Source organism: Vombatus ursinus, unplaced genomic scaffold (assembly GCF_900497805.2).
Source record: "Vombatus ursinus unplaced genomic scaffold, bare-nosed wombat genome assembly UNPS02014830.1, whole genome shotgun sequence".
Lineage (NCBI taxonomy): Eukaryota > Metazoa > Chordata > Mammalia > Diprotodontia > Vombatidae > Vombatus > Vombatus ursinus.
The window spans coordinates 30244327-30269031 of record NW_020954608.1 but is presented as its reverse complement, the minus strand read 5'-3'; the positions used below and the strand labels follow the sequence as shown (position 1 = coordinate 30269031).

At 34.1% G+C, this 24705-nt stretch overlaps 1 protein-coding gene across 5 annotated transcripts in view; it reads right to left on the bottom strand.

Moving 5' to 3' along the window:
- UPF2 (UPF2, regulator of nonsense mediated mRNA decay) overlaps window positions 1–24705 on the bottom strand; it is a 126601-nt gene that overhangs the window by 100806 nt on the left and 1090 nt on the right. For all 5 annotated transcript variants that reach the window (XM_027838554.1, XM_027838553.1, XM_027838557.1 and 2 more), the window contains exons 2-4: window positions 19854–20233; window positions 15815–16594; window positions 2405–2565 (exon numbers count right to left, since the gene is read on the bottom strand). In XM_027838554.1, coding sequence (XP_027694355.1) covers window positions 2405–2565; window positions 15815–16594; window positions 19854–20215 — 1303 coding nt within the window. In that variant the 5' untranslated portion in view covers window positions 20216–20233. The remainder of the gene's footprint in view (window positions 1–2404; window positions 2566–15814; window positions 16595–19853; window positions 20234–24705) is intronic.

Below are 24705 nucleotides of genomic sequence, written 5' to 3'. Positions count from 1 at the left end.
TATCTCTTCTTTCCTTTCCCCAAATTTCTCCATGCTGCCATTAGTGCACCTTAGCTTTCAGTCACTGATAACAAATGTGCTCCTTCTTCTGCACAGTAAACCAATCATGTTTATCTTGGATAATTTATATTTTTCACCATGGACAGCACTCAAGTTCTCTTCTTTACTTCTTGGTTAGAGGCCATTCTTTACAAAAACTGAGACTAGAAAGTGCTGCTACAACATCTGATACAGAACAAATACTGAGTAATAAAATACCAATGACAATTTTTTATCATTCAAAGGACCAACTGTACATATACCAAAGTATGAATTTTTATAATAACTGCATATTTAATAACATTAACTTTATAGCAAAGTACACATCTACATTAACAAGGCCATTTGGCAACTAGGTGAACTATAGATCTGATTTATCAATAATTTATATGTAAACAATGGAAAAGAGTTCTACTTACAAAACTGAAAATGTAAATTTTGGTGTGAAAGAAGTAATTTTTAAAACTCTTGGAAGTCTTGGATCTCTTACTTTGAATCGCCCTGCTAGAATTCATTTTCTACTTTCTTTTTCCACTTAGTCTTCTTAATATCTTATTATATCCACTGGAATTTACAACCCATTTTCCTGTGCCAAGTCTTTTGCATGAATTCAGTAAATTTTATTGTTAAAAAAAGTCATCATTATAGTATATTTTATGACTGATATTCTGTTAGTAGTACTATAATTCTCACATTTGAAACCTGTAATTTTTGACATTTCTCCTTCATTCAATTTTCATATACTATCAATTACCACTTCTTGTCAATTCCACCTCAATAACATTTTCTCATATTTGTACCCTTCTCCACTGGCACCACACAAATTACCAAAAACAGTATAAATTATGGTACCACTGACAATCTAGTAAAGTCTGAAATAGGACCCAATTTAAAAAGAACTCAGTTGACCTAAATTCAGTTTTGAACAATGCTGAGAATGAAAAACTGTTGTGAAGTTCCTTATATAAAGTGAAATCTATGACAACAGAATGACCAGAAGCACGCTAATACATTTCTGATAATGCCAAATTAAATATTAAACCTAATCATAGAACAGAAACATTTTAATGAGAGCTTCACAGTATTAATTTGGACCTTACTATTAATCTAAACAAGGATAGAAGGTAGTTTAAGAAAACTACCACGAATACTTAAGTACCTAAGGAATGACTGAATTCATTTTTCACAACTGTCTTCAAAAATAGTCACAAAAATGCATTCCTCTAACCTTTTCATTGAAAATTTCCAGTTTCCGCACTCATTCTTAAACTCTGCTTTCTTCATTTACTACTACTAAACCTTATGAAGCACTGTGGATACAGGGAATTAAAGAGAGCAGGAAAAAGGTAGGCCAGAAGTTGGTCTGGGGAAGCTAACAATCAAAACTCTAAGTAGATCATTCTATACCTCCAAATGGAAAGAGAATTCAAATCTCTTGACTCCCCATTAGGCTATTTAATAACATTCTGATACTAAACTACATAATTTTTGTTTAATTCTATAACTGAAAAAAAAAAACACTTTTTCTTCTATTGTTTCTTTCTCAATTTTTTCTAATAATGTTTTAAATTCTCCCTGCATCTATATCTAATTTTACCCATCAATATCCATCTCTAACACTGTTACAAGAGTAATATATAAATTTAAAATAAGACTACAAGTCACTTTTCAACACTCTCTCAAACCATTAGGAAGACTATCAGAGAGGATCTTTTGGCATAGATCCAGAAACAACTTTTCTCCCTACTAAAGAAAAGTAAATTCAAAGTACCATCTTTCCTCAGTGAAAAGAAAAAAAAAAATAATAAAGTATGCATCATTTAATCTCTCTAGGCCTTAATTTCCTTATTTGTAAAATGAGAGATCAGACAATCTTTCTGAATCCCAGACACCTAGATCTGAAGGATCTAGGAAATGAGAGAAACAGCCCTTTGATGGTGCTGAGTATATATGTGTCTACATTTCTAAACTTTCTGAAATTGTATGGAATAAAGTTAACTTACTCTTATTTATAACTGTAGGATTTCAAAGCCAGAAAGATTCTGATCAATGAACTAGTCCAAGCCCTTTATTTTACAGATAAGGAAGATGAGGCCTGAAGAGGTTATTCAAGGTTACAAAGCACAGAACCAGAACCAGATCCCTGAATCCCTGGCCAATTTACTTTCCACTATACCATACTGTCATTTTTCAACTGTATCAGGTTTTAATACTATTCACTATACAAAAAACCCTGAAAGAGAGAAAACTAGGAGTAATTTTCATTTGCAGATAAAAACTTAGCCAACAAACAACTATTAATCCTAAAGAAAGGGTAGCAATAAATAGTTTTAAGTGTCAAAATTTGATTATTATAATAGCTTACCCTCTGGTGTTGGTTTGTCCTGAGGAAGATCAGGCATATTTTCATCCAAAAGGTCTGCCAAAGACTGAGAATTTGCCAGTAATTTCTGATAAGACATAGCAAATTCTTCATACTGCTTATGTCGATCTTCACTCAGCTCCCCTTTAGAATGTAGAATGCGTCTATAAATAAAGAATGAAATAGTCTGATAAACTTACCAAACATGTTTGGCCAAGAATTTACATGAAACTGAAATTTTCACATAAATAAATTTTGTGACAATTTAAAATGTAGGCATAAAAATAAAAGTATCACAAATACTGGTAACAATATTTTAAGATTAAATCTAAAATTAAGCTTCATATTCAAATATAACTAAAGCATTTTATCTTTATGTGATTTCCTTAAAGAATAATAATGAAATAAGCAATTTCATTTTTTCCCACTTAATAGTTATTTCATTTTTCTAGTTACATGTAAAGATAATTTTTGACACTCATTTTTATAAGATTTTGATTTACAAATTTTTCTCCCTTTTTCCCTTTTCCTCACCCCTAAGACAGCAAGAAATCTGGTATGAGTTATACATGTAAAATCATGTTAAATGTAGTCATGCTGTGAAAGAAGAATCAAAAGGAAAAAAAAAACATGAGAAAGAAAAGCAAAAAAAGCAGGGAAAAAAAGTGAAAATATCATGCTTCAATCTGCATTCAGACTCCATAGCTCTTTCTCTGGATGTGGATAGCATTTTCCATCACGAGTCTTTTGGAATTATCTTTGATCATTATATTGCTAAGAAGAACTAAGCCTATCAAAGTTGGTCATCGTACTATGTTGCTGTTACTGTGTAAGGTGTTCTCCTGGCTCTGCTCAAAATAAGCTATTTTAATAACCACAGAGGATTATTTAGTCTAAGTGCTACTCCGATAAACAAGTCACAGGAAAACACCTCGTTACCAAAAAACTTAACAGTTTCATCAGAAAATTCACTTCAGAAATAAAGGCTTTTAGAGGAAACCCAAACTAATTTAAATCCATGGTATCCTAAAAATATTCCATATCTTAATTATACTGTAGTCAATTCTAAATTAAATCATATGTGGATTAATCACAGTTGTTTTTTAATAATGAATGGTTTCCAAAAGCCATTCCTCAACAGATAAGTGGTCAAAAGGTAAGAACAAACTTCTCAAAAGAATTCTAAACTATTAACAACCCTATAAATGTTGCATATCACTAAAAGAAATGCAAATCAAAACAACCCTCATGTTTCAGCTCATGCCCAGGAAACTGGAGGAGATAAGATGAGATGAAAATAATCAATGTTGGAGAAATTGTGGGAAGATAGGCATATTGTAAGTTTATGATTTATGAAATTGTGATTTGGTATAGCCATTTTGGAAAATACCTTGAAATTATGCCAATAAAGCAACTAATTGGCATTATGCAAATAAAGTAACTAAAATGCCCACTATGAAACAAACTCCAAGGAGGTCACTAATAAAAACAAAGTAATCACAGATGAAGGAAGGAACAAAGGAAGGGAGGAAGAGGAGAGAGAATTTAAGCGCAGACTATGTTAGAAGGTACTGTCCTATGTGCAATATGAATATTACCTCATTTAATCCTCACAACAACCTTCAGAGGTAGGCACTACTATTGTCCCCATTTTACAGTTAAGGAAACTGAGACAACTGACATTAAGTGACTTGCCCAAGATCTGAGTAAGCTAGTAAGTGTCTAGCTAGTAAGTGTCTGAGCCTGGATCAGAACTCAAGTCTTCCTGATTCTGGTCTAGCACTCTATCTACTTCACCACTTTGCTTCCTCTAGCAGCTATTTTTGTGGTAGCAAAGAACTAGAAACAACATAGATGCCCACTGACTGGGGAATTGTTGAACAAATTTATGAATGTAACACTATTGTGTTGTTAGAAGTGACAAAGGAAACAATTTCAGAAAAAAAACTAGGAAGACTTAAATGAAATGATGAAAAGAGAAGTGAGCAGTCAAGAAGCATTTTTAAGCATTTAATATGTGCCAGACACTATACTAATGGCAGATCCAAATAAACAATTTATACAAAAACAACATAGTAAAAACAACTTTGAAAACCTTAAGAATTCTGATCATTGCAAAGGTCGACCACAATTTCAGAATACCAATGATGAAACATGCTACTTACCCCCTAGGAGAAGCCATTAGGTGGCACAGTAGATAGAATGTCAGGCACTTAATAAATGTTGATTGATTGACTGACTGATTGGTGTTAAAAAAGACTTGAGTTCAAATTTGGCCTCAGATACTCCCTAAATGTATAACCCTAGGCAAAGTCACTTGATTTTTGCCTATTCCAAATTTCCTCAACCATAAAAAGGAGATATTAATAGCACCTATCTCTCAGGGTTGTTGTAAGATGAGATAACATGAGATAATATTTGTAAAGCACTTAGCAAAGTGCCTACTACACCATAGGAGGCACTTAATACATGTTTGTTTCCTTTCTTTCTTCCTCCAGAGCACAGATTTATACTTTTATAAATCAATGCAGGAATTTATTTTGCTTAACTGCTTATGTTACAGTTGTTTTTTCTTTTTCTCCAACAGGGGGAAAGAGGTAGAAAAGAAAGAAAATAGAACTTTGTTAAATAAAAAATAATTTTTAAAAATAAAAACATAAAAAAAGAAAAGTAAATGTTGCAAAATTACAAAAAACAAGAATGGCCCCAAAGAAGAGATCCAGAAAGACACCTTGCCCATCCCTACTACTTTGCAGATGTAAGAGGTGTTTCAAAGGTATGGAACGTTTCATATATTTTCAGATTTCTTGGCTGTATTATTTGTCTTACTGTTTTCTCAATTTCAATTTTTCTTCAAAAAATTTATTATATGGCATAGTTCTCTGGGAAAGGAAGAGAAAGGGATACAGAAGGAAATTTAGACAGTATAAAACCAAAAGATATCAATAACAATCTATTTTTTAAAATATTACAGGGTTTCTCATCCTTCTCTAAAGCCCTATTCCCATATCTCATTGTGGCATGAAAGCAACCTTAAATTCTCAAAGAATATGCCAGTAAGCACAACTTCTAGCAGGGAGGTAGCTCACTAAAGCACTGGACCTGGAGTCAGGAAAACCTGAATTCAAATACAGCCTCAAAACACTACTAGCTATGTGATCGTAGGCAAGTGATTTAAGCTCACTTTGCCTCAGTTTCCTCAACTATAAAATGGATATAAGGCCAGTATCTATCTTTTAGAGTTGTTACAAGGATCGAATGAGATAGTATTTGTAAAGTGCTTAGCACAGTGAATACATAATAGGTATCATCATACACTAAGGTAGAAAGGCTTCCAGTAAGAGCTAGGTGACAGATGGGCAGTCCTTCAGGACCGCGACTAGCTTAATTCAGAAAGACTCATCCCCAAAATGGTCACAATGATGAACAGTTAGGCCACAGCAACGCTAAAAGATCAAGAGACATTCACAAAGTTTTCAATTTCTACAAGTAAGAATACCCACACCAATTAAAATAAAAAGCATTTAAGTTCCTGGCTTCCCCCAGCTACTATCCAGCACAATCCTGACCATTAATTTGTGTGAGCTCAAGGAATGCAAATTTTAATAAGCAATACAAAAGAAAATCCTTCCCAAAAAGTCACATAATACAAAGGCCAATTAAAATTATGTCTGTCACATTAGCATAAGTGGTTAAGACCTGCCTATGGCTGAACCTAACTGCAAGTATCTGAAGGTGCTATGGGATGTCTGTGACCAAAAAGGAAACCTAATCAAGCAAAAAAGTAAATTATGTTTCATGACTGAGCACTTTCAAAAGTAATTTGCTTTTAGGGGCAGCTAGGTGGCACAGTGGATAGAGCTCCAGCCTTGGAGTCAGGAAGACCCAAGTTCAAATATGACCTCAGACACTTGGTACTACTAGCTGTGTGACCTTGGGCAAGTCACTTAACCTCGACTGCCTCACTTAAAAAAAAAGTAATTTGCTTTTAAAGTGCTTACTGCTGCTTCCCACTGGAGTTTTCAAAATAGTCTCAATAAAGTTATTTAATTTACTTTCATTCTTAAACCTAGGCTGCTAAAGCTAATTATGAATTATTATGATCTTATCAGTTAAAGAGTTTACTCATAGTATGATTTATCTGTTATTCAACTGTACATATTCATTAAGTTGTTACCCTCTTAAGCTACCCAAAATTTTACCCAATACTGTCTGAATATTTAAATAAGGGTAATGATACTTTAACACAAAACATTTATTTTAGGACAGTGTATAATAAAATACTCATCTTTTGCCTAGTAGTTAATCCTTAAACCCACAGAAGATCCCACCACAAAGCATATATCCCAAAGCAGTCAATGATAAAAAGAAAGGTACCACACATAACAAAATATTTACATTACTCTGAAGTAGCAAAGAAATGGGCGGGGGGGGGGTGGAGAGGGGAGCCTATTTATTGGAAATGACTGTTATGGTATATGAACATAACAGAATATCAATGCACTATAAGAAATGACAAATATAATAAATACACATAAGTTCAGGAAGACTCACATGAGCAACTGCAAAGTCAAGCCAGGAAACCAGGAAAAATATATCTGACTACAACAATGTAAATGGCAAGAACAAAAAAATCAAAACTGGATCCTACACGATTACAATGACCAAGCATGGCCCCAGAGAAGAGCTATAAGAAGGCATCACTCCCTGCTTTTTTGCAGAGGTTGGGGACTATGGGCATAGAACATTATATGTGTGGGTTAATTTTACTGAATTGGGATTTTTTTCATCTTTTTTTTTTTAACTGTTATCAGAGATGGCTCCTTGGGAGGGTGAAGAAGTAGAGATATTTCAGGAAATACAGGTGACATAAAATTTTTTTAAACCCTCTACCTTCTAATTTGAAAAAAAATATTTTCCTCAATAATACCAAAAATTTATAGTTTATTAAATAATAATAATAAAATTAACATAGTTTATTTTTAATATACTGATACACAATTATCCTATAGACTGCTTAGAAAAATCCCAATATATCTTAAATGTCCGTTAGAATTTTGGTTGGAACACTACAAAGGAGAATAGCCAAACAAACCAGGATATATAACTGTAATGGAATTCTATTTCACCATAAGAAACTATATAGGTAGACTTGCACGAACTGACATAGGTCAGAACCAAATTAACAATATGCATAATGATTACAGTAACAAATGAAAACAATACCAGAAAACAGAATGCCAATTAACTGCAATGATTAATTTTGGCCTTAGAAACAGATGCTGAAACACTATTCTCTTCTCTCAATAGAAAAGGACTAGAGGTGCAGAATACTGCATGCTCTATCAGATGGGTTGTTTTGTTCATTTTGCTTAACTCTCTGTTACAAAGGAAGGAATCAATGAAAGGTAATGATTAAAAAGGCAGTGATCAAAAAAAGGAACTAGCAAATGTGTCAAATTATAACAACCTGCAACTTTTATTTCTTCAACAAGTTCTCACACTCTTGTTTTATGAAGGAATATAACAGGCACATCCAGTTTGACAGGATATACTCTATTTGCTGAGTATTTAGGCATGAGAAGAAACAAGATACCTCCAGATTTATCAAAATAACTAAAGTTAACACTTTAGATAAAAATAAAGTTATTTTAATGGCAGTCTGACTTCTTGTTTTTAATATTTACTCAGCCTTTTGCACTTAATAGATTAAAACTAGTTTTCACATACATTTTCCACATCCCAGCTCTCTCATTAGTTAAAATCAACAAGCAAACCAAACTTCAAAAGCAACTTTAAAGCACCCACCCCTGCCAGAGCCAGTTAAAAGCTAATGTGCTCAGTCCTCAGAGTAAGTGTTGTGTTTTATTTTTTAAATGCACTTTTAACACTTTACAATCATCATGTGATAAAGTATGCCATAACAGATAACTTGAGAAGCAACAATTGTTGGAAAAATTATCTCAAGGAAGCTTTCCCATTTATTTAATAAACATTTTCTTGATACCCACAAAGTCCTTAACACTTTTGTGATAGGGGCATATAAGTAATAGGTCTGATTCTACCTGAGTTTTTTAGTAATGAAATAATTAATTAAACCATGAATATTCCAGGCGCACTGAATTGCTGTGGTCTCAATTAAATTAAAATTCATCTTATTTTACTAAGTATTTGATTTTAAAATGTGTATGTAAAACTCACTGCCCATTTGAATGACTTGTTACAGAATATGAATAGATGAATTAAATGTAAACAGTGTATAATAACAAAGGCACAAAAGCAAAAAGGTCGCAAGTATGCTCTTTCCCAGGCAGCACGAAATCACATAAAGAGCACAGACTTAGAAGAACACTAGTTTAAATTCTTGATCTGTTTCTTGCTACCTGTGAGACTTTAGACATGTCACTTATTCTCTGTTTCCTCACCTATAAAATAAAGCCTCTCTAAGTACCTTTCAGTTATAAATACAATAAATTTTTAGAGACTGCCAAAGCAACATGTACCTGAAAGTACAATGGAAGTCAATTTCAATCTAAAAATAAATTAAATTTTCATTTTAATTACAATCTTTTCAGGACTTTATATATCATATAAAGCAAAGTCATACTGTATTGGTGCCATTTCATTTGATGAGTAATAAAAAATAAAGTTAACTGATTATTGTTAAATATAAATATTGTTAAATAACAATAAATATATTGTTAAATATATATGTACATATATATATATATATAAAGCACCCTTATGATACAGTATGCTCACTATTTGATTTCCTTTTCCACCTCACTTCCAATTCTAAGAGACTATGACTGAATTCATCAGTGTAATCTCTGCACAGATCACAATCCTCATATACCATAACCAAGTATTAATGAGTTTATATGCCCAAAGAAATGCATCCCCTTATAGATTCTGGTAACTAGCCTGTCCAAACTCATTAAGTTGGTTCTCCTGTAACAGCTATGAGCAGACCTATATATATGAAGCTTTTCTAGAGTTACAGGATCTGACAGAGTTTAAACTCCATTGGAACAACCGTCAAGATTGTGTCATTTCCACAGCTTAATGAGGCATCAATTTAGGACTTAGTGAAGAAATTTTTATAATCTGAGGGCACAAAGGAGGCAGCATGTTCCAGGCAAGCCAAACCACTGCCTAGACCACCAATTCCTCTCAGACTCCAGGAGAGATATTCCAAGGCCACGAGCCCAAGAACGCTGAGAATATAGTCTCATTCTCCACTCCCACCTACCAGCCCACGTAGAAAGGAGCAATTCTTGTGAAGAAGGGCTCTTCTATCCCCACCACCACTAATACCCTCAATGGGGAGATAAACACAAAAGCCCTGGAAGGAGCTTCTTTTCTAAGAGACTGAACAACTTGCCCAAAGTCACATAGGTTTTTAAGAAGCAGATCCAGTTTGATGTGAACCAAATTTCTCTGAATAGTCTGATTTTTCTGTGTCCTTAGTGCTTAGCACAGTTTTGCACACGTTAACATTTAATAAATGTTTTTTCATTCAACAGGAAAGGCTGGGACCCTATATTTTAAAGATCTGGAAAGTAAGCAAGGGCAACACTGAAAAAGAAGTTGTGGAAAATAAGAAAGATAACTAAAAGATCTTTAGAATTGCAAGGTAACTTACATATAGCAGAGTAATCCTCACCTCTCTCCAGTAGAGAACTTCCTGGCTAAAATAAATAATATAGTCCCTATTTCTCAAATATATATTACAAAGATAACTCTACCCAGACTGACAGATTTCATCCTTTTATTTGATCTACTTTGGTCTAATAAGGCTTCAATTTATTAAGTAATAGTTTGTAGCAAATCCTTTATGGAACTTTTTAAAAGGCTAAGTAATGGCATTGATGGACTTCATGAAAGAACTTCAACTTCATCAGACTAACAGGTATGATAACCAATAAAATTAAGAAGACATGCTTTAAGAGCTGGTGTGGCTGCAAAAATAATCACCTTGTGGCCAGCTTATGTTAAGTCTCTACAACTAGAATGGGCTCCAGGAAATATATACACAGATAAACACCATCAGGCCAATCAATACCTGAAGCCTTTTCAACCTGACAGAAACTGCTGGAGCTATAGGATGTTGGTATATCCTATAATCCAGAGTCTTATCATCACAGCATGAAGCATCAGAGTAGGCTTTGGTAGAGATAACACGTGTAAAAAATAACAGACAGATTTAAAACACACTTGTTTTAAGAGAATGTCAACTTACAGCATAAAGCAAAAGGGGGGTTGGGCCTTGGAGAATTTAAGAACTTTAGTTCTTAATGAAGCTAAAAATATGAAATGGTAGACTATGCCAACACCGTATTATTTTGGTCTTCGATTAGACAAACTTTTATAAAAAGAAAACCTTGGCAAGAAGACAGAAAATTCATTTTAGTTGTGACTTTGTGCAGTCAGACAAATCGGCACAACACAGACCAATAATTCTGAAGGAATCAGGCAGTGGGGTTAAGAAAACCTATTGCTTCTAGTTCTCCCTTTCTTCTCCCTTTCTTTATTTCCCCAAAAATTTGTTTTAGAAATATAAGAATCCTTTTTGTCTCCATTTTAAAAATAATTTGACTAAGTAATACACAAATGCCTTCCTCTAGCAGCACGGCAGTAAGAAAAGTAAAGGACGGTAATGTTGTTTTTGTCTGAACAAAATGAGAAAATATCATAGCAATGTATTAAAACTGTTCACTTTAAATCTTTATGTATTAGAGCAGAAATGATTTCAAAGATTCTCTTTTCAATAACTTCTAAAACTAGTTTTTAACATACTCTCCTGACATCTTCTCAAACAAAAATGTTTTACAATTATTACTGGATAATGTGATTGAAATGTTTTAAGACAATATTTTTGTCCATGTGATGATTAAAATCCCCCCATATTCCAACTATTGAAAAGACAAAATACATTTAGGCTTACTATGTTTGCTGAAGACATGAGATGAAAGAATTATTATCTAGAGTTAATGTTTTATAACAAGGCATAGATAAAGAGAATCAAAAGTTTTTCTGCTTAGAAATGACTTTTTAAAAAAAGATTTCCAATAAAGTGAAAATTGTGTCCATAGTCTATTATAGTCAACTCTTATTACTGCAAATTACTCTTATTCTGACCCAGCCTACAAAATAGCCCCAGGTCTGAAGTTAAAAGCAATGATACAGAGTGGAAGACAGATTCAGGTGTCATTCCAAGGTCTATATGCTATCTATTCTCTAACGGTGTTATGATCCATACTTCTTCCAAAGTACCCATGTGGATGAAATAACCAAAAGTATAATACACAAGATGAAAAATGGGCTGGATAAGAGTACTATTAGGTGAATTTATACACGGTTCAACAAGTCAAAGAACATTAAGGTCAACATAAAGTTGTCTCTGGTGAAGTGCCACAAGGATTTGTCCTTGGACCGATTCCAGTTTACTACTTTTATCAATGCCTTGGATACAATCATATAAAGCATAATTATACAATCTACAAGTGACACAGAACTAGAAAGGTGAGTTAATACAGTAAGAAGAACCAAAGATTCAAAGTTAACTCTACAAGACAGTGCATTAAGTTAAAACCAACAATATTATATTTAGCAAAGATTTGTATAGAATGCTACACTTAGTTACAAAAAAGTCAATTACACACCAAATTCAGGGTATAAGAGACCTAGATTGGTCATGTGAAAAAAAAAAGTCTTTATTTTTGACTCTTTAATGACTTAATGAATAAAGAGTGTACTGCAGCTTCAGTTCATGCAATCAGATACATTAATCCATAATATCCAGAATCCAGAACAAAGAGGTACAGGGTATAATAGTAGTCTGCAGTAATCAGCAGACATCTGAAGTACTATATTGAGCTTCAAGCATATTTTAATGAATGGCACTGTGAAGGCAGGATGATGGGATAGGAATGGGTTGGGGAAGCAACCAGTATGACAAGGGGTCTGGAAACCACATCCTATGAAGAACAAGAAATATTTGGCCTGGAAGAAAAGATACAAGAAGGCATAAGAACTGTCTTCAAAAAACTAAAGGATTGTTACCCTGACAAAGGATGAAATTTGTTCTGGGATGTACCAGAACACAGGTGTCCATTTAGATGTCCAATGATGGACTGTGCTATTGTGCTATAAAGTAAGCTCTATATCACTGGAGTTATTTAAGTAGAGGTTAAATGACCATTTGTTAGGAAATCTGTAGTAAGTACTTCCAAAATGGGTGGGAATGATGAGGATGACCTCTAGGTCCCTTCTACCCTACGTTATATACCAGTTGCAGCAATTCTCTATCCCCAAACTAATATCATCTGCCAATAGAAAGGACAGTAAAAAATTTAAAAGCAAGCACATCCAACCAGAACAGAGTAATTAGCACATGCCTGTTCAATATCTGAATATAATTTATATACTTAAACCATCTTAAAATTTAAGCTCCTAGAAAATAAGAGCTAACTTCAATAATGCTCTATATGGCAACATAGTATTTTGGAAGCATTCTGTCAGCATTCAAAACCCAATGAGAACCTTTTCCAAAAATAAAATCAGGTCTCATATGGCATAGGGTTTTTCATTTGCCTCTATATACAGCTATAACACATACTATTCAATTGCATTCTAGTGAACTGGAGACATCTAAATAGCATGGTGGATAGTGTTAGACTTGGTTCAAATCTTCCCTCAAACTCTCTCTTGTTGTGTGACTCTGAGCAAATCACTTAACCTCTCTGGGTGCCTCCTGTGTAAAATGGGGATAATAATAGCACCTATCTCACAGGGCTTTTATGAGGATCAAATGAGATCAAATCCATAAAGGGCTTTACAGACCTTAAAGTACTATATAAATGCTGGAAGATTTTTGTATCCTTAGCACCAACCACAGTCTACCGCATATAGAAGACACTTAATAAATGTGTCTTAAACTGAATTTATTCATAGTTAAAAATCAATTATTTAGCCCCACTTTTTTTCTACTTTATAATGTGGAAAATTTGCATTTAGGTTCAAAATAATACAAAATGTAGGCTCTGATTAAAAACTAATGTTATATACCAATTATCTCAGATAAGGATCTGATATCCAAAACATACAGGCAACTGACAGAAATATAAAAAACAAAAAGCCATTCTCCAATAGATAAGTGGTCAAAGGATATTAACAAGCAGTTCTCAGAGATTTGCAAAGTATTTTACAACTATGCAAAAGAAGGATCCAAATCACTAATAGTATCATAACCAACAAATTAGCAATTATGACAAAGAGAGGAATAGTCAATGCTGTCGAGGTTGCACAAAGACAGGCATATCAATGCACTGTTGGCAGAGCTGTGGACTGGTCTAACCATTGGGAAAAGCAATTTGGAAAGCAAATAAAGTGACTAAAAATGTCCATAACCTTCCACTCAGATATTCCATTGCTAAACATTTACCTCAAAGAGTAAATGATAAAAACAAAGTTACCAAATACACTAAAATATTTATAGCATCACTCTTTTTTTTGTAACAGCAAAGAACTAGAAACAAAGTTCATTAATTGGAGGAATGACTAATTAAGTTGCCATACATGAACATAATGAAATACTACTATACTGTAAGAAAACATGAATATAACGAATAGAGGGAAGCAGGGGAAGATTCCTATGAACTTATGCAAAATGAAGCAAGCAGAACCAGAAAAATAATATAGGCAATGACTACAACAATGTAAATGGAAAGAATAACAATAAAATCATCAAAACTCTGTAAAACTATAAATACCAAGCTCGACCCCAGAAAGAAGAGGCACCTTTGTCTTCTTCCTTATAAAGGCTAAGGTCTACAGCTATGGAACACTGCACATTATGTCACACTTTTTAGAAAATCTAACCTGTTTTTTCCCTTTTTCATTCTTGGCTATACAGGATGACTCTCCAGGAGGGGAGTGAAGGGGACAGAATGGGAAATGTAGGTGATAAAAAACCAGAAGATATCACTAAAAATTTTTAAAAACTAATTAAATCTAAAATGTGGCAATCATTAAGTCACGCAATATAAAACTTAGTACCATAAAATCTGTACACGCATTTTGAGATTCCTCTTTCAAAATTTACAAAAGCCCTCGATGTTCAAAGGCAATGGCTCACAGGATCAAAGATGAGAGCTAAAAGGGACTTTCTCAGAGGACCACTAAGTCGAAATGTCTCTTTTTTAGATATAAGGAAAACAAGGCCCTGAGAGGTTAACTGATTTGCTAAAGTCACACATGTAGCAAGTAGTAGAGACAGGATTTGAACTCTGGTCCTTCGCTGTTAAACTGGTTAAAGCCTTATTTCTGAAAATACCTTGAATTTCCTCTAGCAAATACAGCCAGAGCCCATTTCATTTCTCTCCAGCCTCCCATTTGCAGTACTTTTCTCATTAAAAACACTCATCTATATCTCTTGTGCTGGTTCAATGGCCTTCCTGGTCTACCCAAAGGGCCACTTAAAACCACAATTCCTACTACTACAAACTACAGTGAGGACAGGAAAAGCCCCTCCTTCCTCTAATAAAACTTGACTATAATTGCATGAAACTCTCCTGTTCATTGATAACTTCTTTACTGCCTCTCTGCCCTCTCACCAAAAAATTAATTACTGCATCTACATTGCCCACAGGTAGTAGCTTGTTAATATTTTATAGCCCTGGGTGTTAATGCAATGTTAAAACTTTGAGGTTTGGACCCAAATTGAAGAATTTCCTGTACATATCAGTAGATCCAGTACTATAGCCCATCAGTTCTCCAGGATACATTTCCTTGGGATTTGGGAGGGGCTCCTCTAATACATTTTACATAGTTGCCTACAAGTAATTTTAGCAAATTAAGAAATTTTTCAAGTCAATGTCAAGGTATTCTGAGTCCAAAATTCATAAACCTGAACTACCTCTGTTCAATAACCAATTCTTTTCTGATTCTACTTTAGATTGCTTTATATTTTGCCAGCATCTGACACTGAGATGGATAATCCAAAATAGAAATAATGAAAATAAATCTACTGTATCAAGTGAAGTTAGAAAGGAGAAAGGGAAAAGGCTATACAAAAAAAAGAGCAAATGAGTAACAGTTAAAGTGACAGAGAATGAAATGCTTTTCCCAAATTTAAATGAGATTCAAAACTGAATAGAAATGGAAAAAATAAGCCACAAAGTAAAAACTACAATACTCGCCACACTCTAAAACAAACAAAACCTTCTATAGTTTCATATTCAAACACGAGTTCTTAAAAGTATGACATACTGAAAATTTCCTGGTATTTTAAGAATCACCCGTAATCAGCCCCTTTTCCATAAGTTTTTTTTTTCTGTGGCATCGTGATTTAATATTTAAGTATGTGCTCCAAAATAAATTCTCAACTCCTGAGAAACATTTGAAAATCACCTGTTTTGTCTCTCAATATTCTGTAGCTCCCTGTGGTCCCTTTTCAGGTGTTTGGTCAAAGACGTAAAGTATTCTTTTAACAGGTTCTGGAAAGGCTGTTGCTTCTCTGGGCTGATTATTTCACTAGGAGGAAAACTCAAGTTAAACTTCTCTGCAGCACCTTTCACTTTCCTTGGTATCAATCCAGCAATATCATCCCCACAATGCCGGCAAAAGCTAATCACCACAGACACATGAGTGTGGGATTCACGGTCAGCATTAATAATGTTTTTCAGCTGTTCATAGATTAAGGACAGACCTTCTTTGTCAGTGAAAATCCCCACTATGGTCAATTCTGCAATAAAACGCAAGTCAGTTCTTAGTTTGGTAATGTTAGGAGTTTTCTCCTCTTTCCTTGCTTCAAAATGTTTTTTCCAAACCTGAAGCAGAGATGGGGCAAAATCAGCATAGCGCTGGTGAAAGAGAGAGCACAAGTGCACAGCACAGTTCACATCAGAAATTTTTAGCTTAGCTTCCACAATAGAAGCAACAGCTTCTGCAATGTATTTGCTTAAATTGAGGCCATTAAAATCATGGGACAAGGAGTCTCTCTGTTGCTCCGTAATAGTTTTCAATTTCTTGACAAAAGCTGTATTTTTCTTCAAACTTGAGTCCAGCCTGCTAAAGAAATTCTCCTCTGGTCGGTTGTCTGGTGCATTTTGGTTTTTGCTTCGGAGTTCCTTCCTTGCTTGATGCCGTTCCCAGGCTTCCTGATGAAGCTGATGGGATTCTTCTTTCTCTCTACATAAAAACAAAACAAATAATATCTTGTTAAAGTTTAAGTGAGTCATTTATAAATTGTACATCATAAAAGCAGTGCTCTCATAATTCAAGCCCAGAAACTAAAGCAGAAATTACTGAACTAAAATGGTAGTATGAGCTTTATTTAACCAAGGCACTTGCATTAATGCTGTTATTCTTTCCAAAAATGCAAATGTTAACTTTCACTATTGTGAATATTTTGAGAATTGTCTTATGTGATCAAATGAAGAATATATTCATTTTATCTGCTGATAGCACTAATTTTGGGTGACAAAGCATTATAAAGTACCAAATTAAATTCAAAATGATCTTAAGTTGGGAAAGTGGATAGTTAAAACCAAATAAAATACAATAGGGACAATTAAAGGATAAAATATCTCTGAAGGAAAATCCTTAGCTTCAAGGGTTGGCTACATAACCTTTAAGGTCTTTTTAATCTACAATCCTATGACTGGGTTTGTTAAAAATAATAGGCAAGACCATTTTCCTCCACAAAGTCCTACACTTCAATGCCTCCTCATGACAATTAGGTAATCCTAGGTTCCTAAAGGTTATGCAAGCAAAGTATGAGACCTGTCAAATGAGGATTAACAGTGTTTTAAAAAATCCACAAAATCTTAAATAAAATAGCGGACTCACAAGCTAAATTTAAGCCAACAACATAATATTGTAGTCAAAAAGTAACAAACTAAAAACATGAATAAATAAAAATGTAGAAACCATACACCCTCTATTACACAGTGGTCAAGTGTTTAAAGAAGCAACCTGGTTGATTTGAAATGCCCAAAATCTGAAAGCAGACAGAAAATCTGAAAAGGAACCACAGTATGGCAACGGAAATTATTAAAGATCCTACCATCCTATCAAAGGTTAATGAACTACATATAAGTGGCCTCTATCAGAGGCAATACAGTGGAAAGACAAAAGCATGCCTGGGTTGGAAGATCTACTATTCACCACCTGCATGAACTCTGAGACCCAGTTTCTTCACCTATAAAATAAGGAGTTTGGACCAGATTTCATCCTTTCCAGATGTAAATCCTATGATTAAGTAATACCCATAAGAAGTGAAACAGCATAAGGCAACATATCCCTTGTTAAATGCATAATTTTTAAAATCTGCTTTTTCACATGAGTTGAAAACAATTTATACTCCCAAGAGTTTCTGAAAAATAGCTATGTGCCATTAATATTACAAAGAAAACTGAAACATAAAATTCAGGAAACCCCTGGGACTCAAGGTTTTGAATATTCTTAGGCCAACTACTGCTTTAAGTCCAGGGGATAACCTGCTTCTTAAAGAAAGGTGCTAAGATGTGTTCAGAAAAAGCACTCAGTTTTCTGCTCAAGAAAGATTCTGAAGGTTTTGATTGAATAGAATTAGAAAAACTAAAACAATAGTGGAAAATGAAGTGCTTTACAAAGTGTACAGTTGTCCCCAATAATTTTTCCTAATATTCATCTATATTCAGAGATCTCTACAACTAGTAACCTGGAAGCTTCTGATACTACCTTTCCCAACGCACAAGATAATCTCCCCTCCTTAAGCCTCAAAGATGCTGGATTCTCTTAGTCCTCTTGTCCATTTAATTCCTTTGTTTCTCTTTTTGGCTGTTCTTTTCCTCCTCACCATTTAGAGAAAGGTCTACCCCAGTTCTGTCTTTGAGCCTATTCTCTATGTACTCCCAGTAATCCCACTCATTTCCATGGCTTCAATTACCACCTCTCCAAGTGCCTACTGTACATCTTCAGCTAGATGTCTCACTTGTAATTCAAACTCAACAGATCCAAAGCCAAGTTCGTCTTTTTCTTTAAATGAGCTCCTCCTGCTGACTTCATGATTTCTGTATGTGCTGACATTATTCATACTGTCTTTTTTTTTTGGTAAACTCTTGATTTTTCCTCCTTCCTTGCGTCTAAGATCCATTGAAAAGCTGATTCCAGCTCTTGCTACCAACCTCTCCTCTCTATTTCCACAAAGATGAAGCCAGTTCAGACTCTTCAATTCTTTTATATTGGTCTGATTAGAACACCTTCCTAACAGCTCTTCCTACTTCTATTCACCTTCATACCATTGCTAGGATAACATTTGTTAAGCATAGATCTGGTCATGTCATTCCCCTGTTCAAGAATCCACAGGGCTCCCTACTGCCTACCAGTTTAACTTCCTTTTCCTGACATTCAAAGATCTTCAAGACCTCAACCTACCCTAAGTTTCCAGGCTTATCTTACATTACTTCACTTTATGTGTGCTATACTCCAGCCAAATGAGTTAATTCTGCTGTAGTGATGTGTTTGCACCCACTTCCCACCTTTGATAACCCACCTGGTAACACACTTTCCACTAACAATTCCTATAGCATTCCATTTTGAAACTAATACTCACATGAATATTGATATCACAACTACCCAAACTTAGCCTCTACTATAAGCTCCTTGAACTCACAATGAAAAATGTTATCCACATCCAGAGAAAGAACTATGGAGTCTGAATGCAGATTGAAGCATACTATTTTCTCTCTTTTTTTTGTTTCTTCTTTTCTCAAGGTTCCTCCCATTAGTTCTAATTGTTCTTTACATCATGATTAATGGGAAAATATGCTTAATATTAATTTATAAGTAAAGCCTGTATCAGATTGCATGCTGTCTTGGGGAGAGAAAATTTAAAATTCAAAATCCTATGGAAATGAATGTTGAAAACTAAATATAAATTAATTATTAATTAAAAAAAAAAAAGCTCCTTGAGAGCAGGGACCAGTATAGTATATGAACTTTATATCTCCCTGAAAACTAGCGAAGTATTCTAGATGTTTGCTTAATTGATTTCACCGATTTTGAAATTGGGAAAGCTACTCTAACAGGTCAATTTATTTTCATTAGAAAAGAGGTGAACACAGTATCATAGCACTTAAATAATTGTGAATTTTGCTTCATCTCACGGCCCTATACAAAACATTCTACTCACTCAATGTGTTTTCGGAATATGTTAACTAAACAGATTCACACTTAAGAACAGACTAAGAATTGATGATTTGTCAAATATGGCCCCAATTCAAAAGATGAAGTCAAAACTTACTCTTAAGAAAATAATTTCATTTTAACTGCTTTAAATTTTGTTATTCCCTCAAAAAAGAAAATCAGAAAAAGAAATGGAAACACATGTATTATATTTCTACAGTCCACTGAACTGTAAGGTTCTATACAGATTCTATACAGAAATAAATAAGACACTCCTTACTTCAGTTGAGCAGCTGCTTCTTCTTGCTGACGTTTCTCCCACTCTTCTTGCTTCTTTCTCTCTTCCTCTTCGAGCTTCTTCTTTTCTTCCTCCTCTCGTCTCTTTAATTCTTCCTCAGCTTTTACCTTCTCTTCCTCTTTTTTCTTCCGTTCCTTGTCCTCTTTTTTTCGTTTGTCTTCCTCCAATTTCTTCTTCTTATCTTCAGGCACTTTAACTACGTCTCTCTTGGTGGTAAGTTTGACATCATCTTTTGTTTTTTCCCTGCTACTCACTGGTCTCCTTTCACTGCACTCCTTTTCTTTGTTATTTAATAAAGATTCTTTTTCTTCCATACTTGTTGGCTTTTTACGCTCAGCTGGCATTATGTTATCCAGGACAATCTGCAAATATACAAGACCATCAGTATTTTAAGTCTGTTATTTTCCTCAGCAATTTGTAGTATGCCTTTATTTCCTAAAAAGGAATTACAACTTGACAGCCTGTTAAAATTAAATATTACTCAATTTAAGTAAAACTAAAGTACAAGTTCCTGTGATAATAATTTTTAGCCCTTCTATCACTAATATTTTTACCTGCCTTTCAAAATTTTTAAATATCTTCCTTCATGCACACATTTCATAAACCTTTACAAATGTAGCTTACATAATATTCCTCAGAAGCATGTTATACCTCCAGAAAAGAAAATATAGATGGTTTGTCCAGCATTATATGGAGCCATGAAAAGACTATTAAGATTCCCACCTTTTACTTCACTGATGTAACCAACAGATCATATTAACTACTACAAGAAAAACTGATCTGAGTAAAACATTTAAAACCAAATTTCTCCAAGCATCTCAATAAAGAAACTTTTCATGAGGTGGAATAATTTTTTTTCAGTTGATTCTCTACACCAGTGAGTCTGACCACCTGAGGTCTATGGAACTTGTTTTGTGGGGTTTTTCAATATTTTGATAAACGGTATTTTAATATAATTGGTTTTTCTTTGCAATTCTAAGTATTTTTATGCATTTAAAAACATTATTGAGAAGGTATCCAAGACACAAAAAAAGGTTAAGAAGAAAAGGGGAAAGGAGGGTTAAATGTCTACAACATGAAAGCAAAAATCTAACCATAAGATACACTTAGAACACTGAAAGGCAGCTTGGTATGACAGATAAAAAGATTGCCTTAGAGTCAGGGAAGAACAAGGAACACCTCAGGAAACCCAAGGTTTGAGTTCTACCTTGGACAAATAATAACTATGGGACCCTAGGCAAATCAATCTTTCAGTGCCCAGGCAACCATTCTTCAAAGTGAAAGCCAAATTCAGGTGCTTATCTTCACATACACAGGTAAAAAAATGTCAAGATATATGTAAGAAAGAATAGTATTACAAATATTTTTAAAATATGCCTTAAAAATTGCACATGGAATTTTCAAAGTGTTTTAAAATACAGATTGAACATACGGAATATTGAATTGAACAGAAGGAATAATGAAAATTATTTATCAAACAAAATATTTTCAATAAATGTTTATAACATTAATTACAACTTCATGTTCTTCATGAATTACTTCAGCTATTGAGGGCCACTTGAGGTAAATGTTGATACCATTTGCCAGATATATTTGTTTCTCCATGCTCCTTTCTCATTACTTCCTTTTCCTTCCAATTTTCTTGGTCTGTGTAGCCTAGCAGAGCTAATTCCTCCAAGTCCAGAATTGTAATTTACTGTTTTGTATTTTAATTCCTTTAAATATAGATGCATAGAAGTAAATGTACCAAGTCAGTAACATTTAAATATCTGGAAATGCAGGTGTCAATTCTTATAATTCCAGCAAATAACAGCTCTAACAGGGAGTTTTAATAGGTGGCTCTAACACATTGCTCTAAAAGTATACACTAACATTCAATTCAGGACTCTGACATCAGACTTAGAGTTAAGTTCTGAACATAGCAGCTAGGTGGCACAGTGGGTAGAGCACCGGCCCTGAAGTCAGGACGACCTGAGTTCAAATCTGACCTCAACCAAACACTTGACACTTACTAGCTGTGTGACCCTGGGCAAGTCATTTAACCCCAATTACCTTTAAAAAAAAAAAAACATGGTTTCTAACTTTATAATAAATGAAACTCAATATTGCTTGTTTCAATAAAATGTACTTAACAATTGAACCTGGGTGTAAGATTGAACTAGGGAACACAGACATTTAAGAGTTGCATTTTGTTCACATTAAAGTATTTTTTAAATATTACTATTTCTACACCCTCTGCCTTTTGGGCAGATCCCCTGTGAAGGATTTAGAGGAGAACAAAGGCAACAATTGCAGGGATAAGAAGATATTTGATATTGCAACAATGAAGGAGCACTCATACAATCTACTGATTATGGATCAATTACTATTTTGAAGCAAATAGCAATGTTAACATAGTATTTAGTGTTTATTAATTCTAATTTTGCACCCAAACATATACCACTTAATTTCTGTTTGGGAATAAGCAAGGGACAGAGACATTAAAAATTTAGCATGTTAAGTTATGGATATTAAATCTAGAGGTTATTTTTCTTCTTAAAAAAAATACAACCTATCAATTACAAATCTATCAGTTCCGAAAATAAAATCTATCAGTGACATTTATAAAGAGAAATGGCTTAATGGTTTAATAGCCTTGATAACTATATGCACATTTGTATAGTACTAGAAAAAGCAGTTTCTCTCTTAAATCTTTAATCTTAAAAACATAGAACCAACCCCCTCTATGCCCAGAAAGACACCTCTCCTCATTTGTCTTATCCTATTAGGCAAGCTACTGAAGGCCAAAGACTGGTTTGCTTTTGTATATATTTCCTCAGGGCTTAGTACAGCTGTTGGCACATGATAACCATTTGATATTTTATTAATAATATTTAGTATTTAGTAATATTTGATAATATTAAGGGTTTAATAATACTATAATTTAATATTATTTCATAAACACTTTTTCATTTACTTGTCCTAGTACTGAAAGTAAATATTCAAAATGAGTCATTAGCAAATTTACCTACTACAGTAAGTTCAGACAAAAGCACAATTATCTATATAAACCAGATGGTCTACAGAATTTTTTAAACACAATAAAAGTTTAACTTTTATTGTAACTGGAAAGGATCTTGGAAATCAACTAGTCAAACTCCTTCAATATTAGCCCAGGAGAGAGAGAGATCCAAGTTAAAAGATGACTAAAGTCAGTTAGAGATGCAATACCAGAATTAGAACCTAAGTCTTCTGACTTCCCATCCAGGGCTCTTCCCACTACACCAATTTACCTCCCATATTTAGAAAGCCACATGAAAAAAAGCCCACTTGATCCAAACCAAGTATTGTTTTAACATTGTGCTTAAAAGTTCAACTATGTGCAACATCACTTTCGATGTGCTGAAATTATTACAAAATTCTGTAATTCACTACTTAGATCAGGTATAAATGCTGGAAAAATTTACAATAAGAATGAAAAATAATCGAAGTTAAAATGTTAAATCCTTTTATTGAAGCAATAGAATGATCCTGAAAATAAAACTGCATTGTCTGAGAGCTCTCCATTCACAAAGACAGTTCAGAAAAGTGGAAAGAGAATTGGAATTGGAGTCGGGACATGGGGTTCAATTTCTGCCTCTGCTTCTACTACTTGTGTAAATTTATACATGTTACTTAACCTCTTGGGGCCTCAGTTTTCTTATAAAGAGTTGAATTAAATGACTGTTCTACCTCTAATATCTATGATCTGGGTACCACTATTATTCATGTCATCCAGAAAAGTACTTGGTACCTGGTTTCTAATAAAGTACTTGAAAAGGCAGGGTTTGGGGCAGCTAGGTGGTGCAGTAGATAGAGCACCAGCCCTGGAGTCAGGAGGACCCGAGTTCAAATTTGGCCTCAGACATATAAAGTTACTAGCTGTGTGACTGGACAAGTCACTTAACCTCAATTGCCACCAAAAAAGAGAAAAAGCAGGGCTTCCATTTGTTGTGAGAAGGCAGCCTAAAGTAATGGAAAAAGCATTGGTCTGCAATCAGAGGAGCTGAGTTCAAGTCCCAGCTCAGAGATACTTAATAGCTAGCTGTGTGACCCTGGGCAATGTCACTTAACCTCTCTGTGCCTCGGTTTCCTCATCTGTAAAATGAGGATAATAATTCTTACACGAGGAAAGCACTTCAAAACATTAAAGCGCTGTATCAAAGTGAGCTGCTATCAATTGTGGATAGAGAAGTCTTGGAACATATTTATTAACTGACATTTCAAAGTTGTTACTTAGCTAGCATTCCCCAAAAGCACAAAGCACTACACTACCTACTTCCCTAAAATGAACAAAGAGAACATGATAGTATCATTTTCCTTTTGAGAGCTAACATATGGATTACAGGTTAAAATATAAAATTAGTGTTCTAAGAACATTCTTTAAGTCAATATGAGAATATTGGTTTACCCTCTGTTCCCTTGTTTTTCAAGCTTCCACTAGTCTATGGGTATTACTGTACACAAGTCCAACAAATTAGCTTCCTGTCCATAATTTTTATATTTTAAAGGATAGCAGCAGTCATAAGAGTTTACTTAAAAGGGGCTGTGTGTGTGTGCGTGTGTGTGCGTGTGTGTGTGTGTGTGCGTGCAACTTTCACCAACGTTTACTGCATTATTAAGGTCTATAGAGTTAGGATGGACCTAAAGTAAGTTAACCAAAAACTCCAACTCTCAGAAGAAAAAAAAGCCATAGAAGAAAGAAAAAAAAAAAGAATGGTGTGTCTATTAGATTTACTTTCGATTCTCGAAAGTTATTACGTATAGCTCACTTTTCCCCTCATAGGCCAATAAGGGCAAAAATGCAAAAAGATAA